The 23,987-nt window shown below is 43.5% G+C and overlaps 4 protein-coding genes and 1 pseudogene across 5 annotated transcripts in view; 1 reads left to right on the plus strand and 4 right to left on the minus strand.

The window, feature by feature from the left end:
- Window positions 1-23,987, plus strand: part of LOC308152853 (histone H1-like) — a gene marked incomplete at both ends in the record, with an annotated part of 103,305 nt that overhangs the window by 61,254 nt on the left and 18,064 nt on the right. The gene's annotated exons all lie outside the window — the stretch shown is intronic.
- LOC308152856 (histone H1-like) lies at window positions 511-1,143 on the minus strand (the record flags this gene model as incomplete). Its single annotated transcript, XM_080525927.1, has 1 exon — window positions 511-1,143. One exon carries the CDS (start codon window positions 1,141-1,143, stop codon window positions 511-513), a length of 633 nt encoding a protein of 210 aa, XP_080382053.1.
- On the minus strand, window positions 2,948-3,325 carry LOC308152949 (histone H2B-like; the record flags this gene model as incomplete). The annotated part of the gene is made up of 1 exon (XM_080526021.1): window positions 2,948-3,325. Exon 1 carries the CDS (start codon window positions 3,320-3,322, stop codon window positions 2,948-2,950), a length of 375 nt encoding a protein of 124 aa, XP_080382147.1. The 5' UTR covers window positions 3,323-3,325.
- On the minus strand, window positions 3,991-4,302 carry LOC308152938 (histone H4; the record flags this gene model as incomplete). Its single annotated transcript, XM_080526010.1, has 1 exon — window positions 3,991-4,302. One exon carries the CDS (start codon window positions 4,300-4,302, stop codon window positions 3,991-3,993), a length of 312 nt encoding a protein of 103 aa, XP_080382136.1.
- On the minus strand, window positions 21,450-23,960 carry LOC308153148 (polyprenal reductase-like; annotated as a pseudogene). Its single transcript has 5 exons — window positions 23,938-23,960; window positions 22,722-22,847; window positions 22,377-22,520; window positions 22,075-22,262; window positions 21,450-21,628 (listed from the first exon to the last, which is right to left on the minus strand). The product of its transcript is annotated as a polyprenal reductase-like (transcript).

Genomic DNA, 23,987 nt, shown 5'->3' on the forward strand with positions numbered 1-23,987 from the left:
AATAATAATAATAATAATAATAATAATATATAATTGATACGTATATAATATGTACATTGTGAAGTGCGTTCCCAGCTCTCTGTAGTACGTTACTCCTGACTGAGCGAAAAGTGTTCTGTTATATCCCGCCTTTCTGTCCAAATATAACGTATTGGTGTAACGGAAAGAGGAACTAACTGTATATGTTGATATTATATGCAACTTTATGGACACTGTCATACCCCCACCATCCTCTCCCGCACACAGATCTACCGAGTGACACGTTATAGCGTCAAAGTGTAAACTAGACCTAGATGTCAAATCTCTCATTACTGCTCATTATTTACTCAATAAGTAAAACCATGATTGTCGTGAGTGTAAGTCCGTGGTTGACACTGGTGTAAAATACTAAAATAAACACTCGACTTTTTCTGTCGTCATGGATGATAATGCGTTTTTACGAAAATCTGGGTGGCTCTTAAAAGAGCCTTTTTGTGGTACAAATGGAGTCGGCAAGAACACTTTGAATGTTTACTTCTTCTTTGGGGCTGCCTTCTTTGCCTTGGGCTTCACCGTTTTGGGTTTGGCTACCTTGGGCTTGGCTGCCTTGACGGCCTTTTTGGGGCTCTTAGCCGGAGCCTTCTTGACCGGTGTGGCCTTCTTGACTTTCTTGGGGCTCTTGGTGGCCTTCTTGGTGACTGCCGCGGGCTTCTTTGCCTTCTTGGGAGACTTCTTGACCGCAGCAGCGGGCTTCTTTGCCTTTTTCGGAGACTTCTTGGCAGCGGCGGGCTTCTTTGCGGCCGACTTCTTGGGTTTCGGGGCGGCGGCTTTCTTCACCGGCTTCTTGACCGCCTCAGCGGCTTTCTTGTTGAGCTTGAAAGAGCCGGAGGCCCCGGTGCCCTTGAGCTGGAGCAGAGTGCCCTTGGTGACGAGGCTCTTGACGGCGACCTTGACGCGGGAGTTGTTCTTCTCCACGTCGTAGCCACCGGCAGACAGCGCCTTCTTGAGCGCGGCCAGAGAAACACCGCTCCTCTCCTTGGATGCGGACACGGCCGTCACGATGAGCTCGGCGACGCTGGGGCCAGCTTTCTTGGGCCTGGTTGCTGCCTTCTTCTTGGGGCTCTTGGCCGGCGCGGGGGCTGGTGCTGGTGCGACTTCTGCCATGTCTGTAGAAAGTCTCGTTCGTTCCGGTAAACCAACTAGTCTGCAAAGCTGCTCTGTGAGAATGAAGCTCAACCCGGAGCAGGGGGCTGTCCTTAAACGCGGCATGAGAACCGTGCAGACTCAGCCATCCCTGCTCAGCAGTCGTAGCTGCCGAAATGTTTGGGCGCCTGTGTTTTCTCCTCGCGAATAACGGGCCAAAAGTCACCCGTGGTGCCGAGTTGAGGTCCAAATGCAAACGGGCCAGCGAGCAGACTTGCCTCCGGTTAGAATAAAGTCATGTGAGCCGCGAAGGCCTCGTGAGTTTTGTTGTGACTCGATCAAAACCCCACCGTTGCACCGTCGGAGGGAGCGGTGCGCACAGCTTTTCCTGTGTTATTTGTCTCCTAAAGTGGCTAAAAGTGCATATGATTGCGACCAGCACTCGTTGTCCAGGTAGCCAGGTTGTCTGGCAAGGGAGTACAAAGGTTGAGGATCCCCCGATGTGGTGCGGGGTGTTATAAATATGAGCTCTTTTGGTGGTCGTGAAACACAGTCGCGGGGATGGGGCTGAGAGCTTGTCCGTATAGGTTATTTTTCAGATGGTGTCCCTCTCCCTCCCATTAAATCTAGACAAGACAGGTGAAAGCCATAGATAGACTATGCTTGCTGCATGTCGATTCTGAGGAATCAATTGCGATATTATCACCAGAATTGTGTTGAGGACATCAGCAGCCTTATGATGAATATGTTCGGCTACTAAACTAGTTGGTAACTAGCTGAAATTGCAATCATAACTTTGTTTGTAAATAAATAAATAATAATAGTAATAAGTAAATTCAATAAATTAAATGTGCTTATGTATGTGTTGTTTATCGATGGTGACGTAGTCAGCCTGCCTCCTCTCTCCATGTGTTTGTGGGTCTTTGTGGACCGGGGTGTTTAAATTACATCACATTTGTAATGTAACATAATATAATATAATGGTTCTGCCGCTGCTTGGCTGTCCTTGAGCCTCGTATTAATCGTATTAATATTCACCAATAATACAATAATAGACATAGACAAGACATGCATGACCGAACTCGTTCACATCATTGGTTCTTGAGGTTCTGTCCAGGTAGCTGACTAGTGAGCCTGCATCAACCTTAATGCTATTCAAGTGCAAGAAGATTACATTTGTCTTCGCCGTTTAAGATACACACATTAATCTGCTGTGGAGCAGTAGCAGGCGGTCTGATTCTCCCTGGAGGTGATGGTAGATCCACATGTGAACGCCGTTTAAACTATTATTATATTTTATTATTTATTTTAAATCCACCTGTCCCGAGAAATTGGCCATGCGTATGTATGCAGTGTAGTCACTCCTGTCCATTATATTAATAGAGGAAACCGTTTTAGACAACTAGTGAGCAACAAACAAGTGAGGAACAAAAAAGGCGCGCAAAATCTCCTGCGCGTTCAAGGACTGGAGTCTTTGAAAATTGTAACATCGAGTAATTGATACATATGCCTTATACATGCTTGTTATGTTATGTATACTTTCTGCCTGTTTTAACCTGCTGTGGCTTTCACTCCTGTATTACTGTTTTATTTGTGTTTTCTTCCTTGTTATGTAAAGCACTTTGAGACCCTTGGTCTGGGAAAGGTGCTGTATAAATACTGTATAATTGTACTTACTTGTTACAATACACAATTAGTACAGCATATACATTCGACTGATTTGTAGCACGCGAGGTCATCTCACTATGGAATTGCTTTCTTTTTTGATAGGGTGGGTGGCTCTTAAAAGAGCCTTTTGGGGTAAGCAGTACAGACGAAAATCTGTTTACTTGGAGCTGGTGTATTTGGTTACGGCCTTGGTGCCCTCGGACACGGCGTGCTTGGCCAGCTCACCGGGGAGCAGCAGACGCACGGCGGTCTGGATCTCCCTGGAGGTGATGGTAGAACGCTTGTTGTAGTGGGCTAGGCGAGAGGACTCGCCGGCGATGCGCTCGAAGATGTCGTTGACGAAGGAATTCATGATTCCCATGGCCTTGGAGGAGATGCCGGTGTCGGGGTGGACCTGCTTCAGGACCTTGTACACGTAGATGGCATAGCTCTCCTTCCTGGACTTTCTGCGCTTCTTGCCGGTTTTGGTGGCGGTCTTGGTGACGGCTTTCTTGGAGCCCTTCTTGGGCGCTGGCTTCGCAGGTTCTGGCATGTTGATAGTGGCTCGTTACTTCTCAGAAACGAATGAAAAGGCGGCAAACGCACACCCGTAATATAAAGGTGGGGCTATGCAAATTAGGCGGCTGCTGACATCCACTTCCAAAGCTCTAGTCTGCCTCGCGGGTAAATACATTATCTGCGCACGCGCGGGCTCCTCCCCCCACCCCTTCCTTACTTTTTCACCCGGCTGTCGGGTTGCCTTGTTTCCGATGGCGATATGAACATGAAAACGTCAAGAGGAAGATTGAGAATGATATACATAGAACACCAAGTCCCCCAAACTCCCAACCAGCCTAGCGATTACTACCAGGAATTGTCCTTTTGGGATGGTACGACAAGGGCATGCATTATTATTATCACTAGATGCGCAATAGAAAAAGGGGCTGCACTGTGTTGTGTGCGTAATAATCCATAATAACCATCTTTCTAGGGTGCAAATGTGGGATGGTCATTTCTAGTCGTGGAATGCCAAGACTACGCATTTACTTGCGTTGACATTGATTTGGCAACGTATGTTTTTATTCATGACAGCTAAACCCGTTGAATATACAGGCCTGACAAAATGTGTTATAATAATGGAATCAACTCTCTTGTGTGGAGATGGGTGGCTCTTAAAAGAGCCGTTGTTTTTTGTAGGGGGTGGTTGAGTTTACGAATAGTTTAGCCGCCGAAGCCGTACAGAGTACGTCCCTGGCGTTTCAGAGCGTATACAACATCCATGGCGGTGACGGTCTTCCTCTTGGCGTGCTCGGTGTAGGTGACGGCATCACGGATAACGTTCTCAAGGAACACCTTCAGCACACCACGGGTCTCTTCGTAGATCAGACCAGAGATACGCTTCACACCCCCACGGCGAGCCAGGCGGCGAATAGCGGGCTTCGTGATTCCCTGGATGTTATCACGGAGAACCTTGCGATGACGCTTGGCGCCTCCTTTTCCGAGTCCCTTTCCTCCTTTTCCTCTTCCAGACATGTTGAGTTCAGTAAGATTATGACTTCGGTGAAGTTGTGGGTTGAATTTATCTCAGCTACGAGGACGTGATTGAGACCAGGCTGTACAGGAACCGCGCGCTATCGCTTGCCTCTTTTTTTCTTTTTTCTTGTGGGGGATTTTTGTCGAGGGAGGAGCTTCTGCTAGGGACAACGTTGGGCATTATGGGCATTATTGAAGCAAAAGGACATCGCACACACACACACACACACACACTCACAATCAGTAAAAGAACATAACATTAATCAAGATGTTTGGAATGGTAAGATTGACTCCTTACAACAGCGAAAAATGTGAGCTCTTTCCCAGTGAGCAATTTTACGTTGATTAGACGTCTAAACAACGTCTAAATGGCCCGTAGACGTCTAGGCCAAATCGAGGCTAAATATCGGCCATTTTGGATATTTAAAAAACGTCTATGTTTAGACGTTGAAATGCCGTTGAAACATAGACGTTGTTTCCCTTTCTATGTTTCAACGGCATTTCAACGTCTAAACATAGACGTTGTTTCAATTTCCAATTTAGCCTAAATTTAGCTTAATTATAACCTAGACATTGAAACACCTGTGTTTAAACGTCTAGGCTAAAACAAAGCCAAATGGAGGTGAAATTGAAACGACTGTTTCTATAGGCATTTCAACGGCAGACTATATATAGCTGTTGAAATGCAGTTTAAACAGACCTTTCAATTTCCAATTTCACATCAATTTAGCTTTGTTATAGCCTAGACGATTAAACACTTAGTATAAGTAGACAAATACAATTTTCATGAGTAATAAGTAAATATAAATAAGGAAATATGAATAGGAACATGTATTTATTTAGGGAACTAGTAAATACTAAATAAAAATAAGGAAAAAAGAATATTAAATATTAACAATGTTGATTGTTGTGGTTTGATTGATTGATTGAAAACTGTATTAGAAGATTTGCAGAAGTAGGTACATGAAAGTACATATTACATACAAGGTCAACTAACAGGATAAAAACCCAAGAAAGCCACTGGCTTATTTCAATTGGGGTCCTTGTGGAACATTTAACAACATTTAACAACATTTAACAACATAATAACAACATATTTAATAACATAATAACAATGAAATAGGAACATTTAACTAGTAAACATTTAACTAGTAAATACAAAATAAAAATAAGGAAAAAAGAATATTAAATATTAACCATGTTGATTGATGTGGAACATTTAACAACATAATAACTACATATTTAACAACATTTAATAACATAATAACAATGAAATAGGAACATTTAACAACATAATAGTATTTATTGACAGTTATGGAGACAACATTTAGGTTGGGTTATTCTGTCTGTAGCCAGCACCGCCCGTTCTGCCTGGGGCCTGCTTCAGGTGATCTCCAATGCTCGCCCTTGCCTCCACCTCTGTGACCTTTTTTAGGTTCATGACAGCTTCTGTAATTAAATAAAGCAAAAGAAAAGTTATTTTCACAGAAGAATCCCATTTAAAACTTTAAAAAGCAAGAGTAAAGAGCCAGATAAATTGTGGATTGCCTACTATGTGCCAAAGAAAATGTAATATGCTTGAATGTCTGGTGCCCTGTAGCTCTTGTTCCTATAGTGAGCAAATGTTTGACACTCACCACAAAATAATCTGTAGTATGCTACCACCCACCCTAGACCCCCGTGTATGGATAGTAGAGTTGAAGCCGTTGCTATAGACAACAAACCTTTAGTGCACACCTTTTTGATCAAGTCAAGTTAGCTGATGACGGTGCAGGCCTGATCAACAACAACATGGCGGCCTACAGTACAGAGATCAAATTTCTAAATTGGAATCGAATTCATAAGTGGAAAATTCTAATGCATTTAACCAGGTTTGATGTGTGTTGAAGATCAGATGTCTGTGAGCACTGAAGACAGCTGGTCTGCACAGCGCTTCACAGAGTACAAACCACTTAACACAAACTGATAAAACTCCATATAGCCATGTAATTACCTCATTGACAATGTTGTTACTAGTTATAGTACTATACCGGTATAGAGGTTATTAACTTACTATACGGGTATAGAGGTCTTCATGTCAAATATAAGGCTTTTGTTTTGGACGCATGATCCACCTACTTTAGTGATGATGCCGGTAGGTATATTTAGCCAAAAATAGCTAGCTAGTTAAAAACAAGAAGACAGAGTGGTCTTGGAAGTTATATAACTCCACAATGTTGACATATAGAAAAAGCAAACAAGCCAATGCTAAGCCGAAAGACTTGATAAATGTTGATAAAAAGAGTAGATACATTTTAGTATAGCTGAACTAGCTACTCACCCTGGGAGAGGTACTGCAGCGCAGACAGGAACGGGTCAGCCTCGTTCTTTCTTCTTTCTTCCAATCGCAAACTTCTGTTACTAGTTCGACTAGAAACGGACAGATTGCTCTCAGATGATGAAACCAATTCTGACCTCGACAGGTTAGACATAGTTTTCTACATAGTTCCATTAAAAATCCATTAAAATAGGTATTAATATTATGACGGTAAAATCTCTGGCCAACAACATTCAAATCTTGCGCGCGACCGTTTGCTGGCTGTGCGCAGGCGCAGTGTAGTAGTTCCATGAGTGCCCGCGGGTAGGTAGACGGTCGTTGTAGTTCTCAGCCTCTTTGTTGTAGTTCAACGTCACTGCATCACTGATGTGCTATCAAATAAATCGTGTGGAATTTATCATTTGTTATGAACGGAATGCAAATGATCCGCCATTTTCACGTCCACTGTGTTTTAAATGTTTTGTAATAATGCTCATTTTAATTGAACTGCAAAAAACACAGGCCACATGTTACTGTAAGAGTTAGCTGTTAGTTATTGTACACTGGTACACTGTTATTTAAGGTCGACGTGACCTGTTATTGATTTGTGTTTGCTGCCGTTTGGTCTAGTTGTTTTGACCTGTTATAGCCTACTGAATAAACGCCGGAATCATGGCAAGAAGGGCTAGCTGTGTCGATTAGTGATGGGCGAAAATGAACGAACTAATCTTTTTGAACGACTCTTTTTAGTGTCCGATACGTGCCGAACAGTTTGTCAAACGTCCGAGTACTATTCCCACCGTTATTAAATCCCTCTAAACTGTCAGAATACGTCCCAGACGAGTTGATACATCCAATTGTACATATATGTGTGCTGGGCTGGCGCTGGCAAAAAAGTATCAAAACTCGAAAGGTTCGATACAATTGGATGTATCAACTCGTCTGGGACGTATTCTGACAGTTTAGAGGGGTTTAATAACGGTTTTAATGCATTTGAGATAAGTAGAAATTATGTTTAGACACAGACCGCATTTAGCTGGGTTAAAGGACAGAGATGTATAGACGCAATTTAAACCACCTCTTCTGCATGAATAACTATGCTAGACTACATGGAATCTCAGACTAAATGATGGTCTGGTACATATTTTGACAATCTACAGGCGTTTAGGGTATTAATTTAAACTCAACGTGCTGCTAGACTAAAACAGGTTTAGACACAGACCACATTTATCTGGGTTAAAGGACAGCGACGTATAGACGCAATTTAAACCACCTCTTCTGCATTAACTATGCTAGACTATATGGAATCTCAGACTAAATGACGGTCTGGTACATATTTTGACAATCTACAGGCGTTAAGGGTATTCATTTAAACTCAACGTGCTGCTAGACTAAAACAGGTTTAGACACAGACCGCATTTATCTGGGTTAAAGGACAGCGACGTATAGACGCAATTTAAACCACCACTTCTGCTAGGATAACTATGCTAGACTATATGAATCTCATACTACATGACGTCTGGGACGTATTCTGACAGTTTAGAGGGGTTTAATAACGGTTTTCATGCATTTAAGATAAGTAGAAAATATAGCCGTAATATAGCTGGTTTATATTGGTTTATATTGTAGACGCGAGGTTGAAAAGACGTCTATTGCTCAGAGGGTTTGGTGGCCGTAAAACACAGTCGCCGGGACGGGGCTGGGAACTTGACCCTATGGATGGTTTTTCGGGATGATGTCTCTCTCCTCTCCTTCATATTCATCTAGACAGGTCTAGACACGAGGCTATGGTTGGTGTATGTCTACTGTGTGGAATCAATTGCGATATTATCACCAGCATTGTAATCCTGACACGATGATCATGTGATTGCACTGTGACTTGTGTCGTCCGTCTCGACGATATCAGCAGCATTATGATGAATATGTTCGGCTACTAAAATAGATAGTAACTAGCCTTAACATTGCAATCATAACTTAGGGTTAGGGTTTATTCAATCAAATATAATTAAAATAATCCATAATTACAAATAGCATGTCCCTAGGTGTTGTTTCTCGATGGCGAAGGAGTCTCCTCTCTCTCCAGGTGTTTGTGGGTCTTGGTGGACCGGGGTGCTTAAATGACATTACATTGGTAGTGTTATAAAGCCTTAATGTAATGGTTCTGGTGCTGCTTGGCTTGGCCTTGTTGATTTACACCTGCTGTGGTGATCTCCGCTGGTTGGGAGAAGGCTTCCGACACCAGCAGCGTACCCGAATCGTGTTACGGCTCTTGATGAGCAGTGAGTGACAGAAAGACAGGCAGCGAGTTGTTTGACTAGTTTGACGTTGGCAGCACTTCCCCTCATCTTCATGGACGCGACATCTACTGTGAGGAAGCCTCCACAATCAATTGCCATATATTACCAGCATTGTAATCACTCCTCCATACGATACACCTTTGAATGTAACCTAAATGTAGGCCAACACCAATCTGGCTTTTGACCTGGTCGTAACACAGTCTAGGTGTCTCGTGTCTTAAATGATGTGTTAAATTGCTTATTACAATTATTTATAGATCTCTAAGTCATTAGATATGGTCGACCGTTACTCATTCAGAGTTTGTCTGAAAAAGGCCTTGATCAGGCTTCATGTTCAATATATAAAATATTTAATGGACCTTAAGGTGGAATACAAGCCCAAAACAAACATTCCATACCGCAGACAATGCATTATCATTTACATTTACATTTTTGGCATTTAGCAGACGCCTTATTCCAAAGCGACTTACAATCAATACATTTGAATACTAAGCATGTGAATCAGCAAACCACTATTCGTTGCAGGAAGAGTACTCTAGCTCGGGCCCGGGGCCACTGATAGAAGGAAAAACCTTCTCCCTATTATCGCCTTCTACTAAAACGTTTTTTTTTTTTTTTTTTTTTTTTTTATTGGAGAAACTGAGAAACAGTACAAGGGGGGCAGTAGAAGTTCTTAGGGACACAGTAGAGGGGAAAGCGGGTGTCTTTAGGAGACGTAGTGGTGAGGGTCAGAAGATGTCTCAGGAGGAGCAGTTAAGATGTAACCTGAAGAGATGGGTCTTCAGTCTACGACGGAAGATGGGTAGTGACTCTGCCGTTCTGACGGCCGTGGGGAGCTCATTCCACCAGCGGGGAGCCAGTGTTGTGAAGAGACGTGATCGGGCAGCCCGACTGCTGTGTAGAGGAGGTGGGGCCAGTCGGCCAGCCGAGGTGGAGGAACGGAGTGAGCGGGCAGGGGTTTGGGGGGTTACCATTTCCTTCAGGTAGGCAGGGGCTGTCCCTTTAGCTGCCTGGTATGCAAGCACCAGGGTCTTGAATCTGATGCGAGCTGCTATCGGGAGCCAGTGCAGGGTGCGAAGGAGAGGGGTGACATGCGAGTATTTGGGGAGGTTGAATACCAGCCGGGCAGCAGCATTCTGGATGAGCTGCAGAGGTCTAATGGCTGAAGCGGGGAGCCCAGCCAGGAGTACATTGCAGTAATCCAGGCGGGAGATGACCAGTGCCTGGGTCAAGAGTTGCGCTGCCTCTCTGGTAAGGAATGGTCGTATCCTTCTGATGTTGTAGAGGAGGAATCTGCAGGAGCGAGCCGTTGCTGCAATGTTCTCTGCACAGGATAGTCGGTTATCCAGGATCACTCCAAGGTTCTTGGCTGTCAGGGAGGGGGTTACAGTAGAGTTCTCCACTGTGATGGAGAAGTCTTGGAGAGGTTAGGCTTTCCCGGGGATGAAGAGGAGCTCGGTCTTGTTAAGATTGAGCTTGAGATGGTGGTCAGCCATCCAAGTTGAAATGTCAGCGAGACATGCTGAGATACGGGTTGCCACGTGTACATCAGACGGGGGGAAGGACAGGAAGAGTTGAGTGTCGTCTGCGTAGCTGTGGTAGGAGAGCCCATGTGAAGAGATTACCGAGCCAAGAGACTTGGTGTAGAGGGAGAAGAGTAGGGGCCCTAGGACGGAACCCTGGGGAACTCCAGTGGAGAGGGTTCGTGGAGAAGATAGCGATTCTCTCCAGGTCCCCTGGTAGGAGCGGCCCGCCAGGTAGGAAGAAAACCAGGAGTGTGCGGTGCCAGAGATGCCCAGGTCTGAGAGGATGGAGAGAAGGATCTGGTGATTGACTGTGTCGAAGGCAGCAGACAGGTCAAGGAGAATGAGAACAGAGGAGAGGGAGGAAGCTTGGGCAGAGTGGAGGGCTTCCGTGACAGCAAGGAGCACAGTCTCAGTGGAATGCCCAGCCTTGAAGCCGGATTGGTGGGGGTCTAAGTGATCCATCTTCCGGAGATAGTCAGTCAGTTGTTTAGATGCCGTGCGTTCAAGGGTTTTGGAAGGGAAGGAGAGAAGGGATACCGGTCTGTAATTGTGGACAGATGATGGGTTATAATGGTTGTAAAGACCAATCCACATACTATCGCTACATGTCTACCTGCCACAATCTAAATACAATGCGCCCTACTTTGTAGGTGAAAAAACACACAAAATCTATTTGGATTGGGTGCCATCTGCTGCCCAAAATCGGAATTAGGTCTCACATAAATCGATTTGTGACAGGATGAAAATAATAAGCAGTGTAGTTTGTTCACCCTTTTTACATTAAAATAAACAACCATTTCTGAACGCATAATTCCAAACCATGTGTTTAATTTGAAAGGAGACACATTCATAATAGACAGTTCAGTTGTGTTTTGTTGCTTTGTTTGATTTTAGGTTAATTGAATTGAAGACAACCTCTTAATGAATAGAAAGACACTTATAAAATATGCTATTTTGAATACATACACCAAAAAATTAACTACATAAAAAAGAAAATCACATAAATGATGTTGAAGCACACCCAGTCTTTATTATTGTCATGCCATGGGGTGCAGGGTCCTTCAGATTTTGTCCACGGCTTTCCTAAAGATCGAGGAAACAGTTAATTCCAGTTGCATGTTTTATTGTTGGGTGTTAGGGGTATTATGGTGTCAAGACCGCCATCAGTATCTGAGGAGAAATCTAACTTTCTGTCGATACTTGGCCCCTTGGTTCATCCCTTGCCCCTCAACCTGAGCTGCACTTTTCTCTCATCTTGCTGAACTGGTAGGAGAAGATAAGGAATTAGTGCTTGAAGAAATAATACCTTCTGTAGTGGCCACAACCCAGATGAACATGCAGTAGGAAGAGAAAACACATTTTAGCCAGGAAAGATGGGGATTTAATGGAAGTGATTATTGAAAGATCCAAACTCAATTCAAGTGGGTATCAGGGGATGAGAAGAAACAATCCCCTTTATTCTTCCTAAAACAATGTTTAGTCCTTTGTGCACCCTTGACTATGAGTCACAGCTGAATGTGAAAGTGTAATGGACTAGGTGTGTAGAGATCTTCTCTCCTCTCTCCCCGATCCAAGCATCTGTTCTCCTCTAAATCCAGTTCCTAATCCCCTCAGCACTGCCCTGCTTCGATAATGCCCTCTTTCTCATAACCGTCAACCTCGACCTCTGCATAACCGGATTGGAATCCCTGCTTTCGGAACTTCATGGATGGCCAGTAGTTGTTGCGTGGCTGTGGAAATAAAGCACAGGAAGATATGCACATAAGGGTTATAGAGAAGGAAAAGCCCCCTCTACATCTAACAGGAGTGTAAGACAAAGATCAAATGCCTCTGCAACAGACACAGCTGGATGAGAAATTACACTGTGTCAGTGGTGCTAACCTGGGAGTAAAGGTGTTTTTTATTGGTTTTTATAAAAACGCAACACCGTGTATACAATCAATTAATCAAACAATCAGACATTTAAGACATTTCATTCAACAACAACCAACATTAAACTAACTAAAGTGCTCAGTGTTCAGTGTATTGTCCAGTGTAGTGTAATGTTCAGTGTTCAGTGTTCAGTGTCCAGGTTCCAGTGTCGGTAGGAGGCAGGGGTAAAAAACCTGTTCGCTGTGCATCCGGGAAAAAAATTCCCCTGCAGCCCTCTAGTTGTAGAGCGACTACTATCCAGTTTGCCCACCAGTGCAAAGCCGTGGCTCCCCCACCTCCCTCCCCCGAGGGACCCCACACACCCGACTCACCCGACCCGCCCCACCACCGGCGCATCCGGCCCAGCCCACCAGGCTCAGACTCCTGTAGCCCTTCACGAGGTTAGCCGGACCAGGCGCCCCAGCGGCGGAGCAGATCGAGCACGCAGGCCGACCGGAGGCCCCCGAGGAGAGGCCCAGAGAGCTCGGCGCATGGCAGGCAAGCAGAGGCGAAAAACCTGTACACAGCTTATCCAGGGAAAAAGCTCCCTGGCTCTTCTCAGCTTGTTCCGGGCTGGGGGTTGGGGGTTGGCGGGTAGGGGACTGGGCCTGTAGCTGGGGGCCTGGAGTTGGGGGGGGGGGGGGCCCGGAACAGGGGGTTTGGGGTCGCTGAGTTGGAACCTGGGGTTGGTGCTGGGGTGACGTGGTGGTTCCCGCCGGTCTCTGCTCCTGGGTCTGGAAGCCTGGGTAGGTGTCAGAGCTGGATATGACATGTGCCTGAAAAGATACAGGAGTGAGAGAAGGGAGGTGTGCATGGTTTGTGTAGTGTGCATTTTGGTGTCAGGCGGGTGATCAGTACTTAACCTGGGAGTAAAGGGGTGAGGCAAAAGAGGGATGGGAGTTGGTGTAAAGAGCCAGCAGGGTCAGAGCCAAGAGTAGCACCACTGCAGCTACAACACCTGCTATAAAACCTGTGTGGCTTGACCCCTCTTGCTGCCTCGGGGGGCCTGTCTTCATGTCTAAGGGTGAGAGAGAGACAAGAGAATCACGGTATTGTCACATGGCTTCATAGTCATGATTCAAACAGAATAAAGATCAACCCACCCTTGCCATTATAGAGAATAAGACGATTGGTATCATCTGCAGGCATGTAAAATGTAAGATAAGTTAGAGTAGTATAGCAACTGCAGTAGTAAATACTCAAACCTCATTGTGACTACCGTATATACACAGTAATGATGATCATTTCTAGTCATTTTATTACTTTAATTTCGACACTGGGAAGAGAGGAAAAACTTGAGTTCTACTGTAGCATCATTGTTCTTGCTCAGTACTGTAGATGCAGACCTAACCTCTCACATACATCCAAGTACATCCTTCCTTGACTCACCCTCAGTTTCAGGGCCTTCTTTCAGTTTGCTAAAGGTTGTGGTCTCAGAGTCTGAGGCAACTGAGGGACCAATGGAGCTATCATGTCCTCTCCTAGAATGATCTTCACAAATAACGTCTTTGACCTGCCAATAGAAAATAAATTACACTTCAACTCTGAGGCATTTGATGTACAGTATGTGAACCACCATACACATTGTGCAACTTTACCTCTTGAATGAATGAATGAATGGTCTTTATTGTCATTGACATAGTACAGGTACCAGACAACGACATTTGGGAGGGGGGGCTCCCCTGGTGCTAGGAGAAATAAATAAAAAGAAAGAAAGAAAGAAAAACAAGAAGGGAAGGGAGCTGGTTTACATAAATAAAGGCTATGTACACTATCCACTATACTATACTGTACAAATAAGACACTGTGCTGTACTCTATGCTATGCTATACCTATTCTAACATTTCCTATTCTCTGCAACCTTATGTACCCTAGGGTTGTCATATTGCACATAGTGTTATTGCACATTCATTTAAAGTGTCGCAGTTTGCAGGCTTGAAATGTACACATTTGTGCCTCAGCACTACACCTGATTTTCAATCCAGCAGCTGCCATCAATCCGTCCAGACTGTCCAGGGCCCAGAACCTAGGTCTTTGCTGTGTTCAGGGCCTGGATGGCCCTGGGGTAGAAGCTGAGCTTCAGTCTGTTTGTGATCATCTCCACAACCGCCTCCTCTAGCCGTTCCAGGTGTTTAGTACGGGTAGAGAACTGCCCTTCCAGGGCCATAAGGGTATCAGAGTGTTGCCCCAGCAGGTTGCCCTGTTCTGTGAGGGCGCGTAGGACCGATGCTGTGTCTGCTGGGTTCAGTTCCATGGCCAGATCGTACTGTGACAGTCACATAGGGAACCCAAGCGCAGACACAGACACAGACAGGTTAAGGTAAAATAAAGTAAGATTTATTTAAGGGGGTTGGCAGAGAATGGTCGTAGGGCAAGCAGGGGGTCAGGCCGGGAGGTCAGGCAGGCAAGAGGGCAGGTAGGACAGGTATGCAGGAGGGCAGGCAGGTAGGGCAGGCAGGCAAGAGGGCAGGTAGGGCAGGCAGGCAGGCAGGAGGGCAGGCAGGCAGGTAGGAGGGGGGCAGGTAGGGCAGGCAGGCAGGCAGGAGGGAAGGTAGGGCAGGCAGGCAGGAGGGCAGGTAGCAGGAGTCCGGTAGGGGTACTGGGGGGTAAAGGCAAAACAGGGGTAAGTAGGAGGCAGGTACAGGCAGGGTAGTAATTAGGTAGGGGAGCTGGAAGCGTATCATACGGTAAACTGAAGCTACGATCTGGCAGAGTAGTGAAGGCTGGACCGGGTCTTTATACAGGGCTAACGAAGAGATAATGAAGAACAGCCGGACAGCTGCGCACCTGAAGCCACTCCTGCCAATTAGAGGGAGAGAGAGAGAGAGGGAGAGAGGGAAAGAGAGAGAGAGAGGCACTGCCCACTACCTAGAGGTAGAGGGCGTGACAGATGTGGAAAGTATTTATTTCCCTGACACTAAAATATAATACGGTTTTACGAAGTTCGCGCATATGCGCGCGCTCGTGTGTGTGTAAGTAAAAAAACAGTCTGAAACAAAGGAATTCATTATAAATGTCATAATGTATTAATTAACAGTCACACACACGTCCGAGTATTTAATCAACAAAGGAGCCATGTGTAGTAACATCAAATTGGAGCAATATAAATAATGAAATATCAACTGACAATGGTGCTTATTAGAACTCTTAACACACTTACATTCTGAAACTGCTGGTGTTTTCACATTCTGAAACAGCAACATTAATATGTAATATCAAACAGAGCAAGAACAACAAATAAATAAACAAATAAATCAAAAAATCAATAAACAATTATATTCTGAAACCGCTGGTGTTCTTATTTACATTTTACATGACTCCACTGGGTCTGTCTGCCTGCTTGTCTGTCTGTCTGCCTGTCTGTCTGCCTGCCTAAGACATCTTACTTATTTTGCACTCTGCATCTTATTTACATTTTTGCACTCTGCAGCTTCTATCCACTTACCACTATCCTGGTGTCGTTTTTCATTGTCTTCTCGTTTCTTTTTTGGTGACCAGAAATGTGCGATCGCTTCATGATTGCTGCTGACAGCTGAGAGAGAGGCAGCTAGAAGTCCATTTCAAGCTAGAAGGGGGCGGGCCCCACTAGGGGGGTTTTGGGGCAGCGGCGTGGATACTGCCAATAGTGGTTACGGATATGGATGTCCGTGGTGTTATAGATTGATTGATTGATTGAAAACTTTATTAGAAGATTTGCAGAAGTAGGTACATGAAAGTACATATTACATACAAGGTCAACTAACAGGATAAAAACCCAAGAAAGCCACTGGCTTATTTCAATTGGGGTCCTTGATTCTCAATTCATCGTTACATGTAAGACAGACAAAAAAAAACTAGTACTATCTACAAGATAATACAGACAAATAACTATTACTATCTACAAGATAAACATACATCCATCATGGGAAGAACAATACAACAAAACATAAGGTATGTACAGCGGGTAGGACAGGTGGGGACATACACCACCGGTGGGGGCGGGGGACAAAACACAAAGTATGTACAGTGGGTAGTTCGGGTCTTTTAATCTGATTTTTGATTTAGAGGGTCCAGTTACGGATTGCAGCCTCCTGTAAATGTTTTTTGAGAGTGGTTTTGAAGGTGGGCAGTGTTTTGCACTCCTTTAAGATTATAGGAAGGGCGTTCCACATTTTTACTGCATAGTTTGCAAACGAGTTTAACCCCTTGTTTGTGGTGCAACGCGGTTGCACGTGGTTCGTGGAGCTTCCTCTGGTGTTGTATGTGTGGACGTTGTTCACTTTTTGGAAGTATGTTGACAAGATCATATAATAACGCCGTAATTGCAGGGAATACTTTACCAAACTAGCTATTTCACAATGAAAAGTAGTTAAACTCTTAACTACCCTCATATTGTTTAGCTTGTCAAACTAAAACTGTTCTTGGATGAATGTATGCGCAGCGCGAGCAGACTCAGAGCGACTGAACGCTGAATGCCATGATTTCCATTGAAAATACATTCATCCAAGGACAGTTTTAGTTTGACAAAAAGGCCCTTTTTGTTTGGTGGCCCCAAGCAATTGCCTTGGTTGCCTCTATGGACAGGGCGCCTCTGCACTGGGCTAGCTAGCTAGCCTAGCTAGTCTTTACCCTACCTAGTTTAACCAACACATTACATATTAACGAACAATAAATAATCTGAAACAGGTATAAATACTGACCCATGGAGTTAAGCCACATTTACATTTGACACCAACTGACATGTCACGAAAATATTGTCATAAAAACCCACTCGGTTTTCACTCGCCAGCTAGCATGTGAACAGTTATCTAGCCGAGCTAGCCCAGCAGGCAAACTCCTCAAGCCTCCTAACCCTAACCCAAACAAACATTCATTCATGTCACTAAAAGGTGAGCTGGCTGTCCTCAGTGGCTGCTGTCAGTCGGATTAAGGCAAGGAAATTGTTTATTGTCGTCACTAGGGTTGCCACCTTTCAGTCAGAGAAATAAGGGACACCCCTCGCAATAGGGGCCCCGCTCCTCGGGACCACGACCACCACGGGCCCAAGGGCGGGGTGGGGGCGCCAGTGCTAGTAAATCATAAGTTAAACATCGTTTTAATAAAGCCTTAAGGGCTGCCAAGTTTCACCAAAAATTTGGAGTGAGATTTTTGGGCGGTGGAGCGACCCAAAACTGTGCACGTTTTGGCAGCGGCGGCCCCTCTCTCCCACACAATTATTTGTGCTAGTTTCCTGCAATTTTACATGTTGTTCATAATAAACCAGTACAAGAAATAAAAATAATTGTAACATTTGATAAAACAAGACAAATTCAGACAATATATCATATTTATGTAAGTCTGAATAAACAAATACAGTAGCCTACAGAGTCTAAAAGAAAATTGGGCCCCATCAACATGACTCAGCCCCTTGGTCAGCAGCAGAAAGACCCTTGGTCATCATCTTATATACAGTGCATTGCTCATAGATGGCTATCATGTTATACAGGAGATACCAGGGTTTTTCCTGGGTCCGAATGAGGCCTTTGGGATTGATTGATTTTTTTTTTGAGGGACCCCCAATTGTTGTATTTGTATTGTACATTGTAATTATTATTATTATTATTAATAATAATAATAATAATAACATATATTATGTTACAGTAGAGAAACAAAAAACTGTTACCAAAACTGCAAAGTTGCAAAGTAGGCCTATCATCTCACCCAAATTAAGTGAATATTAAGTGAATAGGCCTATTTAAGAAACGGTATGACATAGTGTCTTTGAGATAAAGGATACAATCCGTTTTCACACTCGTGTTGACTAACAGAAGATTAATGGATGGGGAAAAACATGAGTGTGAGGACGGAGGATGATGAGCAAAGTCCCATCATGGATATTTCACTGCCAATCTCTCCTCCATCACCCCGAAAAAGAGAACAGAGGATGAAATAACTTGCGATTTGAAAGTACAGGCTACCAGATACGTATGCACATATTTTGCTACCAGGGTTGCCAGACGGAATTGACAATTTCCAGCCCAACCAGTCTAAAAGCTGCCGAATCCACCCGTCCAGTGTGACCAAAAGTAGCCCAATCTGGCAACACTGCTTGCTACGTTCTAAGGGCCAATCCCAATTCACCCCTATGACTTCGTTTTCACCCCTATGGCTTGATTTGCGCGTTCACGTTTAGGGGGAGGGCTGTCCCAATTCATATTTCATCGAGCCATGGCTTCATTTTGAGGGCTAACTATGGCCCAATCCCGATTCTCTTTTCTACCACTTCAGCTCGTTTTGGAGTCACTCGTTTTGGAGCCACACGCCGTAGTGGTTCCCCGGGGGAAATGGGACAACCCTTCACGACTAATACGTCATCCGTAGTGTAATGAATGGGTTAATTCATAGTCAGGACAGCGCATGCGCCTTAGAGAGAGTTCATGATACCAAGTAGGTGACTGACAGGTGTCGAGAGAACCGAAGTAAACTGGTTATACCTTTGTTGAACCCAGACTCAAGTGTCTTGAATGAATGAATGAATGAATGGTCTTTATTGTCATTGCTATAGTACAGGTACCAAACAACGAAATATTATTCTATGTCCAAGTGACATTACACGTAGTATCGTAGAAAAGCATTGACGCTCGCGATTCATTCACAACTTGAATTTTTAGGCAGCTTGCGAAAAAAGCGTTTGAATTAGCTATATCATCCAAATAATAGGATTACTTGATATATAATTAACAAATTGGCAAGCTAAGCTACATAGTATATATTAGTATCCGACGACGAGGTTTCGTTTACTGGGAGTACGGACCAGTTTTAAACTTGCGAATTGTGCTCACTGAAAGAGAGCTCGAACGCCAATGTCATTGGGTAGCTGTAAGGCAGACGTGTATGTTTGTCACTGACGTAAGCTAGTATGAAGTACTGTCATTGGTTGTTTGAACTGTCGATTATGTGTGTCATGGAAAATATTGTCAAGTTCGAGAGACTTGTAAACACCGAGATGGATGGAATCCTTTTATAATACAGGTGAGACTGGTGACATTTGACATTTAACCGACGCCTTTATCCAAAGCGATTTACAACAAATACATGTGTAGGGTGTAAGTGAATCACCTATCCATCAGTTATCATAAGAAAATGATGCTAGGACCAGAGGTCACAATGCTAGAAGAAGGAAGAATTACTTGTTATTATTATTTATTATATTATTATTATTATTATTAAAAAAAAAATCAATTGCTTCCACACAGTTTCTGAAAGCATGGCTCATTTTCTCAAAACTCTAAACACAAATCCAAGAACTCACACACAAAACCCAAAACTTCACAAATCTCTTGCAAAAGTAAACACTGTATTTAAAATGTTATGTCTTCTCAAAATTAAATGTTTGTCGTCAAATGACACACACACACCATCAAATGAATAGACACTTCTAAGAACCAATTGAACACTGATATGCTCAATGGAAAACACTAGGCCTACTATTATAAGATTATCAGTAGGCCTTTTGCATTTTCAGTGTTACACTACATACTGCGCATACAGTAGCCTGTTGTAAACTGTTATGTTTTCATACTCAAATATAAAACACACAAATACAAGAATAGAATGTTTTTTTATTCTGAAACACTGTATACACCTCAGCAAACACAGTTGGATTTGTAAAATTCATACAGAACAAACAATAGACATAAGAAAATAAACCTTCTGCACAGTATATACTGTAAAGAAAAAGAAGATTAGGCTGCATCCTGCCTTTCGTTTCTGACTGGCCACAAGACCTCATCGACATCACAGGCAATGTTCTCCCTGACCACGAATCCACCCCTGATATGCTTTAGCAGCTATATCACCACATGCTTCCTCCATTGCTTGTAGGAGGGGCATGCACTCATGCTCTACGTTCATATACTTTCCAACCCCAAGCTGAAAAAAACTCCTCAATAGGGTTGAGAAATAAAGAATACGGTGGCAGATGAAGAACGGAAAATGTGGGTGGTTGTGGACCAAAAGAACAGCAATATGAGTGAAAAGCAGGAAATGTGTTTCGCCACACAGGATAAGTGGTTGTCATGGATCAACCCAAAATTCTTGGCTGTCTGGGAGGAGGTCGCAGTAGAGTTCTCTACTGTGGTGGAAATGCCTTGGAGAGGGCCGGCTTTCCCAGGTTGCTGGTGAATAGCATGCAACTACTCAAATCACATACAGATGAATTTCTGCTATATGGGCCAATGAAGACAATTCATAAAGGCTAGGCTACTGATTTGTGGTAGGACAGAATAATAAGTAGCCTTTATGAAATGTCGTCATTGGTGCATATAGAACAAATGTATCTATGTAATTTGAGTAGTTGCTTGCTGAAGTATCCATGTTAAACTTTCGTCTATTCTACTGTCATAACAGAAATAATTTCCCTTCAAATATAAAAATAAAGAAGAACAAAGAATAAAAAACTGAACCTGATGACATGGTAGCAGACAGCACAAACATGAATAATAATGTTCTATTCAGACCTGAGCAAAAGACATATTTGAAATATGAAATATTGGAAAAGCTTGAGGTGTGCTTGATCTAGCTTGCCTTGCATGTAGCTCTAGCCTTTCTGTGACTATTCCAATGCTTTCATTGAGCCTGACAAGGAAATCAAGCACGTAATGTTTTTCAAAATTCAAATGTTGCTCTGGTTTGTTTGTTTGTGTGTGTGTGTGTGTGTGTGTGTGTGTGTGTTGTCTGCCTTGTCTCAATTGTTGTACGAATTCCACCAACCTTGATTGTGGGGATAAAAAAAAGGATATTGAAACAATTAATTCAAAGTAATCCTTTCTACGTGAATATGGGTGTATTTTATTCCAACATAGGTTGTGCAAAAGACAACATTCACACAAAGGAGTCATAATAAATGAGGAATGAATGCTTTACGATGTTGTGGATAAGACTCAAATTTGCTCCGGTAAAACTCATGACAAAGCTGGGCAGCCAACGCCTGGTTGAAGAGCACATCATCATTTTGTCCACTAAATGTATTTCCAATGAGCCTATTCAAGTGAAATTTGCACCAGACTTTGGTATTAACTCAAACAATCCAGACAAAAAATCTAAACATTAAAGCTTATATGTAAATAAAGTTATGTGTAATCCCTAATGGCAACACATCTACTTGTGAGTCATGTTGAGGCTCTCAGTCAGCTGCATGAGCTCACCTGAGCCTCCGGTGCGCAGCCTAGCCAGCAGGATCAGGGAGCGGTGCTGGAGCAGCGAGGCCCAGGTGAAGAGCACAGCTCCAGCCACGTGGGACCACCCCAGCTGGGAGAGGAGAGGAAGAGTAGGGGTCCCTACAAAGACCACACAATCACCATCACATCTGCAGTAGCACACCATATCGTGGGTCACCAGAACAGCTGCTAAGATGCCTTATCTTCTAACCAAAATATTCATATTTAATATTACTTACTAACATAAGGTCATGAAGGTCCAATTTCCCAATTGTTTTTGCTCTTAAGCATCATCAAGACTAGAGGAAACAATTCAACAACTTGACTAAAAACCCATTACCAATATGCAAATATATACTATGTTACGGTACATGTGGGAATACGGTACATGTGGGAAAACTAGGGATAGGGTTAGGTGCAAGGGTGACTTGGTACATCCTGGCATGTCTAACCCTAACCCTAACCTTAACCCTAACCCTACCCCTAACCCCAGTTTTCCCATATTTACCGTATTCCCACATCATGTGGGCCACATGTACCATATAGGGATGTATATACACACTAACCTTTTCCAATGATATAATGATCCGAGCAAAGGACTGTCAGTCCTAGTAAGATGTAGTAGCTCAAGCCATATACTGAACACTATGAATGACCCCATCAGAGAAAATACTGACGAACAGACATTCCAACAGTCGCCTAAGGGAATGGACCCATAGCAGCACCTGCACCAGCACAGCTGACACTTGCGGAACTACACGCAGGAGAGGAAACACATGACAATATATTACAAACACATTACATTCTACAGACACAGTAAGGAAACACTGAAGCAAAACAATGGAAAAAAAAGACAGAGAGAGGTTACCTTGCTCTACTGGCACGCCCACACCTGTCAGGAATCCCAATATATGAGTCAACCATAATGGGTATTGATACAACCATGTGCAGTGACAGGGCAATAAGCACCCCATTCCAGGCAATAGAGACTGCATAGAAGTGCCAGAACCATCTAAAAAGACCAGAATAATGAAAAGCAGTATCAGAAATGTGTAGGCTAATTCATTCTCAAGGCTAGATGTTTTAATCATCCCTGAAAGCTATTGATCTTGTGTGCTGGGACCAACATTTACGTTAAATAGTAGCAACAATGCCTATATTTAGAGGAAAGGGTAATCTAAAAATGTCTAAAATATTTCTAATACCCTGTCACCTTTTGGGGACATCAAACACACGCAGCCAGTTGTCTCGTTTCAATTGTCGCTTGGTTTTACCATATCTGATTATGTCTTGGAATAATAGATACACGTAAGTTTTCTCAAATTCAGTCGTTAGAATCCTCCGTAGGACAACACGAATTAAGTATATAGTTCCATCGACGCACAAGTAACAGTACTAGTGTTCCGTGGTAGACAAAAGTCGATGGCCCTTTCTCAATTGTAGAAACTCCATTCCTCGCGTCCTATCTCCTGTCCACTCGTCGCATCATAATTAAAATGCATTGGAGGAGAATATCTAGGTTGTTCCCCTATTCTCCTCCAATGCTATATGAGAAGCAGCAAGTGAGACACGCGAGAGGAAATGAGGAATCAAGTTTCTAACAGGGAAAGGGCCCTGGCTTTCAACTATATAATATATACTGTAACCCAATATATATAACCCAATGTTACCCAATACTCAAGTATTCTGGTTAGGACATAAGTGTTTAGTGATCCTAAAACTGTTGTTTGTTATATTGAGTGGGCTCACTATATCCAAATCATATTGGTATGCATAAAAAAAGACAGAACTCATTACTTTAAAAAACATATTTTTTTATTTGTATGTGTTGGGATGAGGGGTTGGGAGTGTGTGTGTTTGGGTGAAGGGGGGATAGTTGGGAGGTGTGTGTGTGTGTGTGTGTGTGTGTGTGTGTGTGTGAAATAAATGATTAAAATGTGTGTGTGTGTTGGGTGGTGGGGTTGTGTGTTTTGGGGGGTGGGGAGTGGAAATGGGGGGATGTGTGTGTTGGGGGTGTGTCTCTTTAACGATTTAATTTACACAGCCCTTGCCCCTTTCAATACAGACACAGTAGGCTCTCACGAAGCTTTCCCTGTCATTCAGATCTAGGACTGTGTACACGCACCGAAAAATGTCAAACAAATGCATTGCGATCGTAGGGACGTGGTACAAAGGAACACATTGTGCGTAAAACCATTTAGTATTATTTTTGTATTAGAAATAGCCTAATAATATGACATAAGCCGTCGAAATTGCAACAGTGCGCTTATCGAGTAAAATGTGTAGTCGTCATATGGATATCCTGCCCCCCCCCAAAAAACGACTGGAGCCCAACTAAAAGCTCATTCCGCACATTACAGCGAAGGATTTCAAGTCCTTTCCTAGTTTGTGACAGTACAACTGTTCTGCTATTACTTGTCATATGGTACCCTCTGGCATTCTGCGATCTCATTCTACTTTAACCCATCTATCGTTTTAT

Source organism: Nansenia antarctica, assembly GCF_963989245.1.
Source record: "Nansenia antarctica genome assembly, chromosome: 3".
NCBI classification, from domain to species: domain Eukaryota; kingdom Metazoa; phylum Chordata; class Actinopteri; order Argentiniformes; family Microstomatidae; genus Nansenia; species Nansenia antarctica.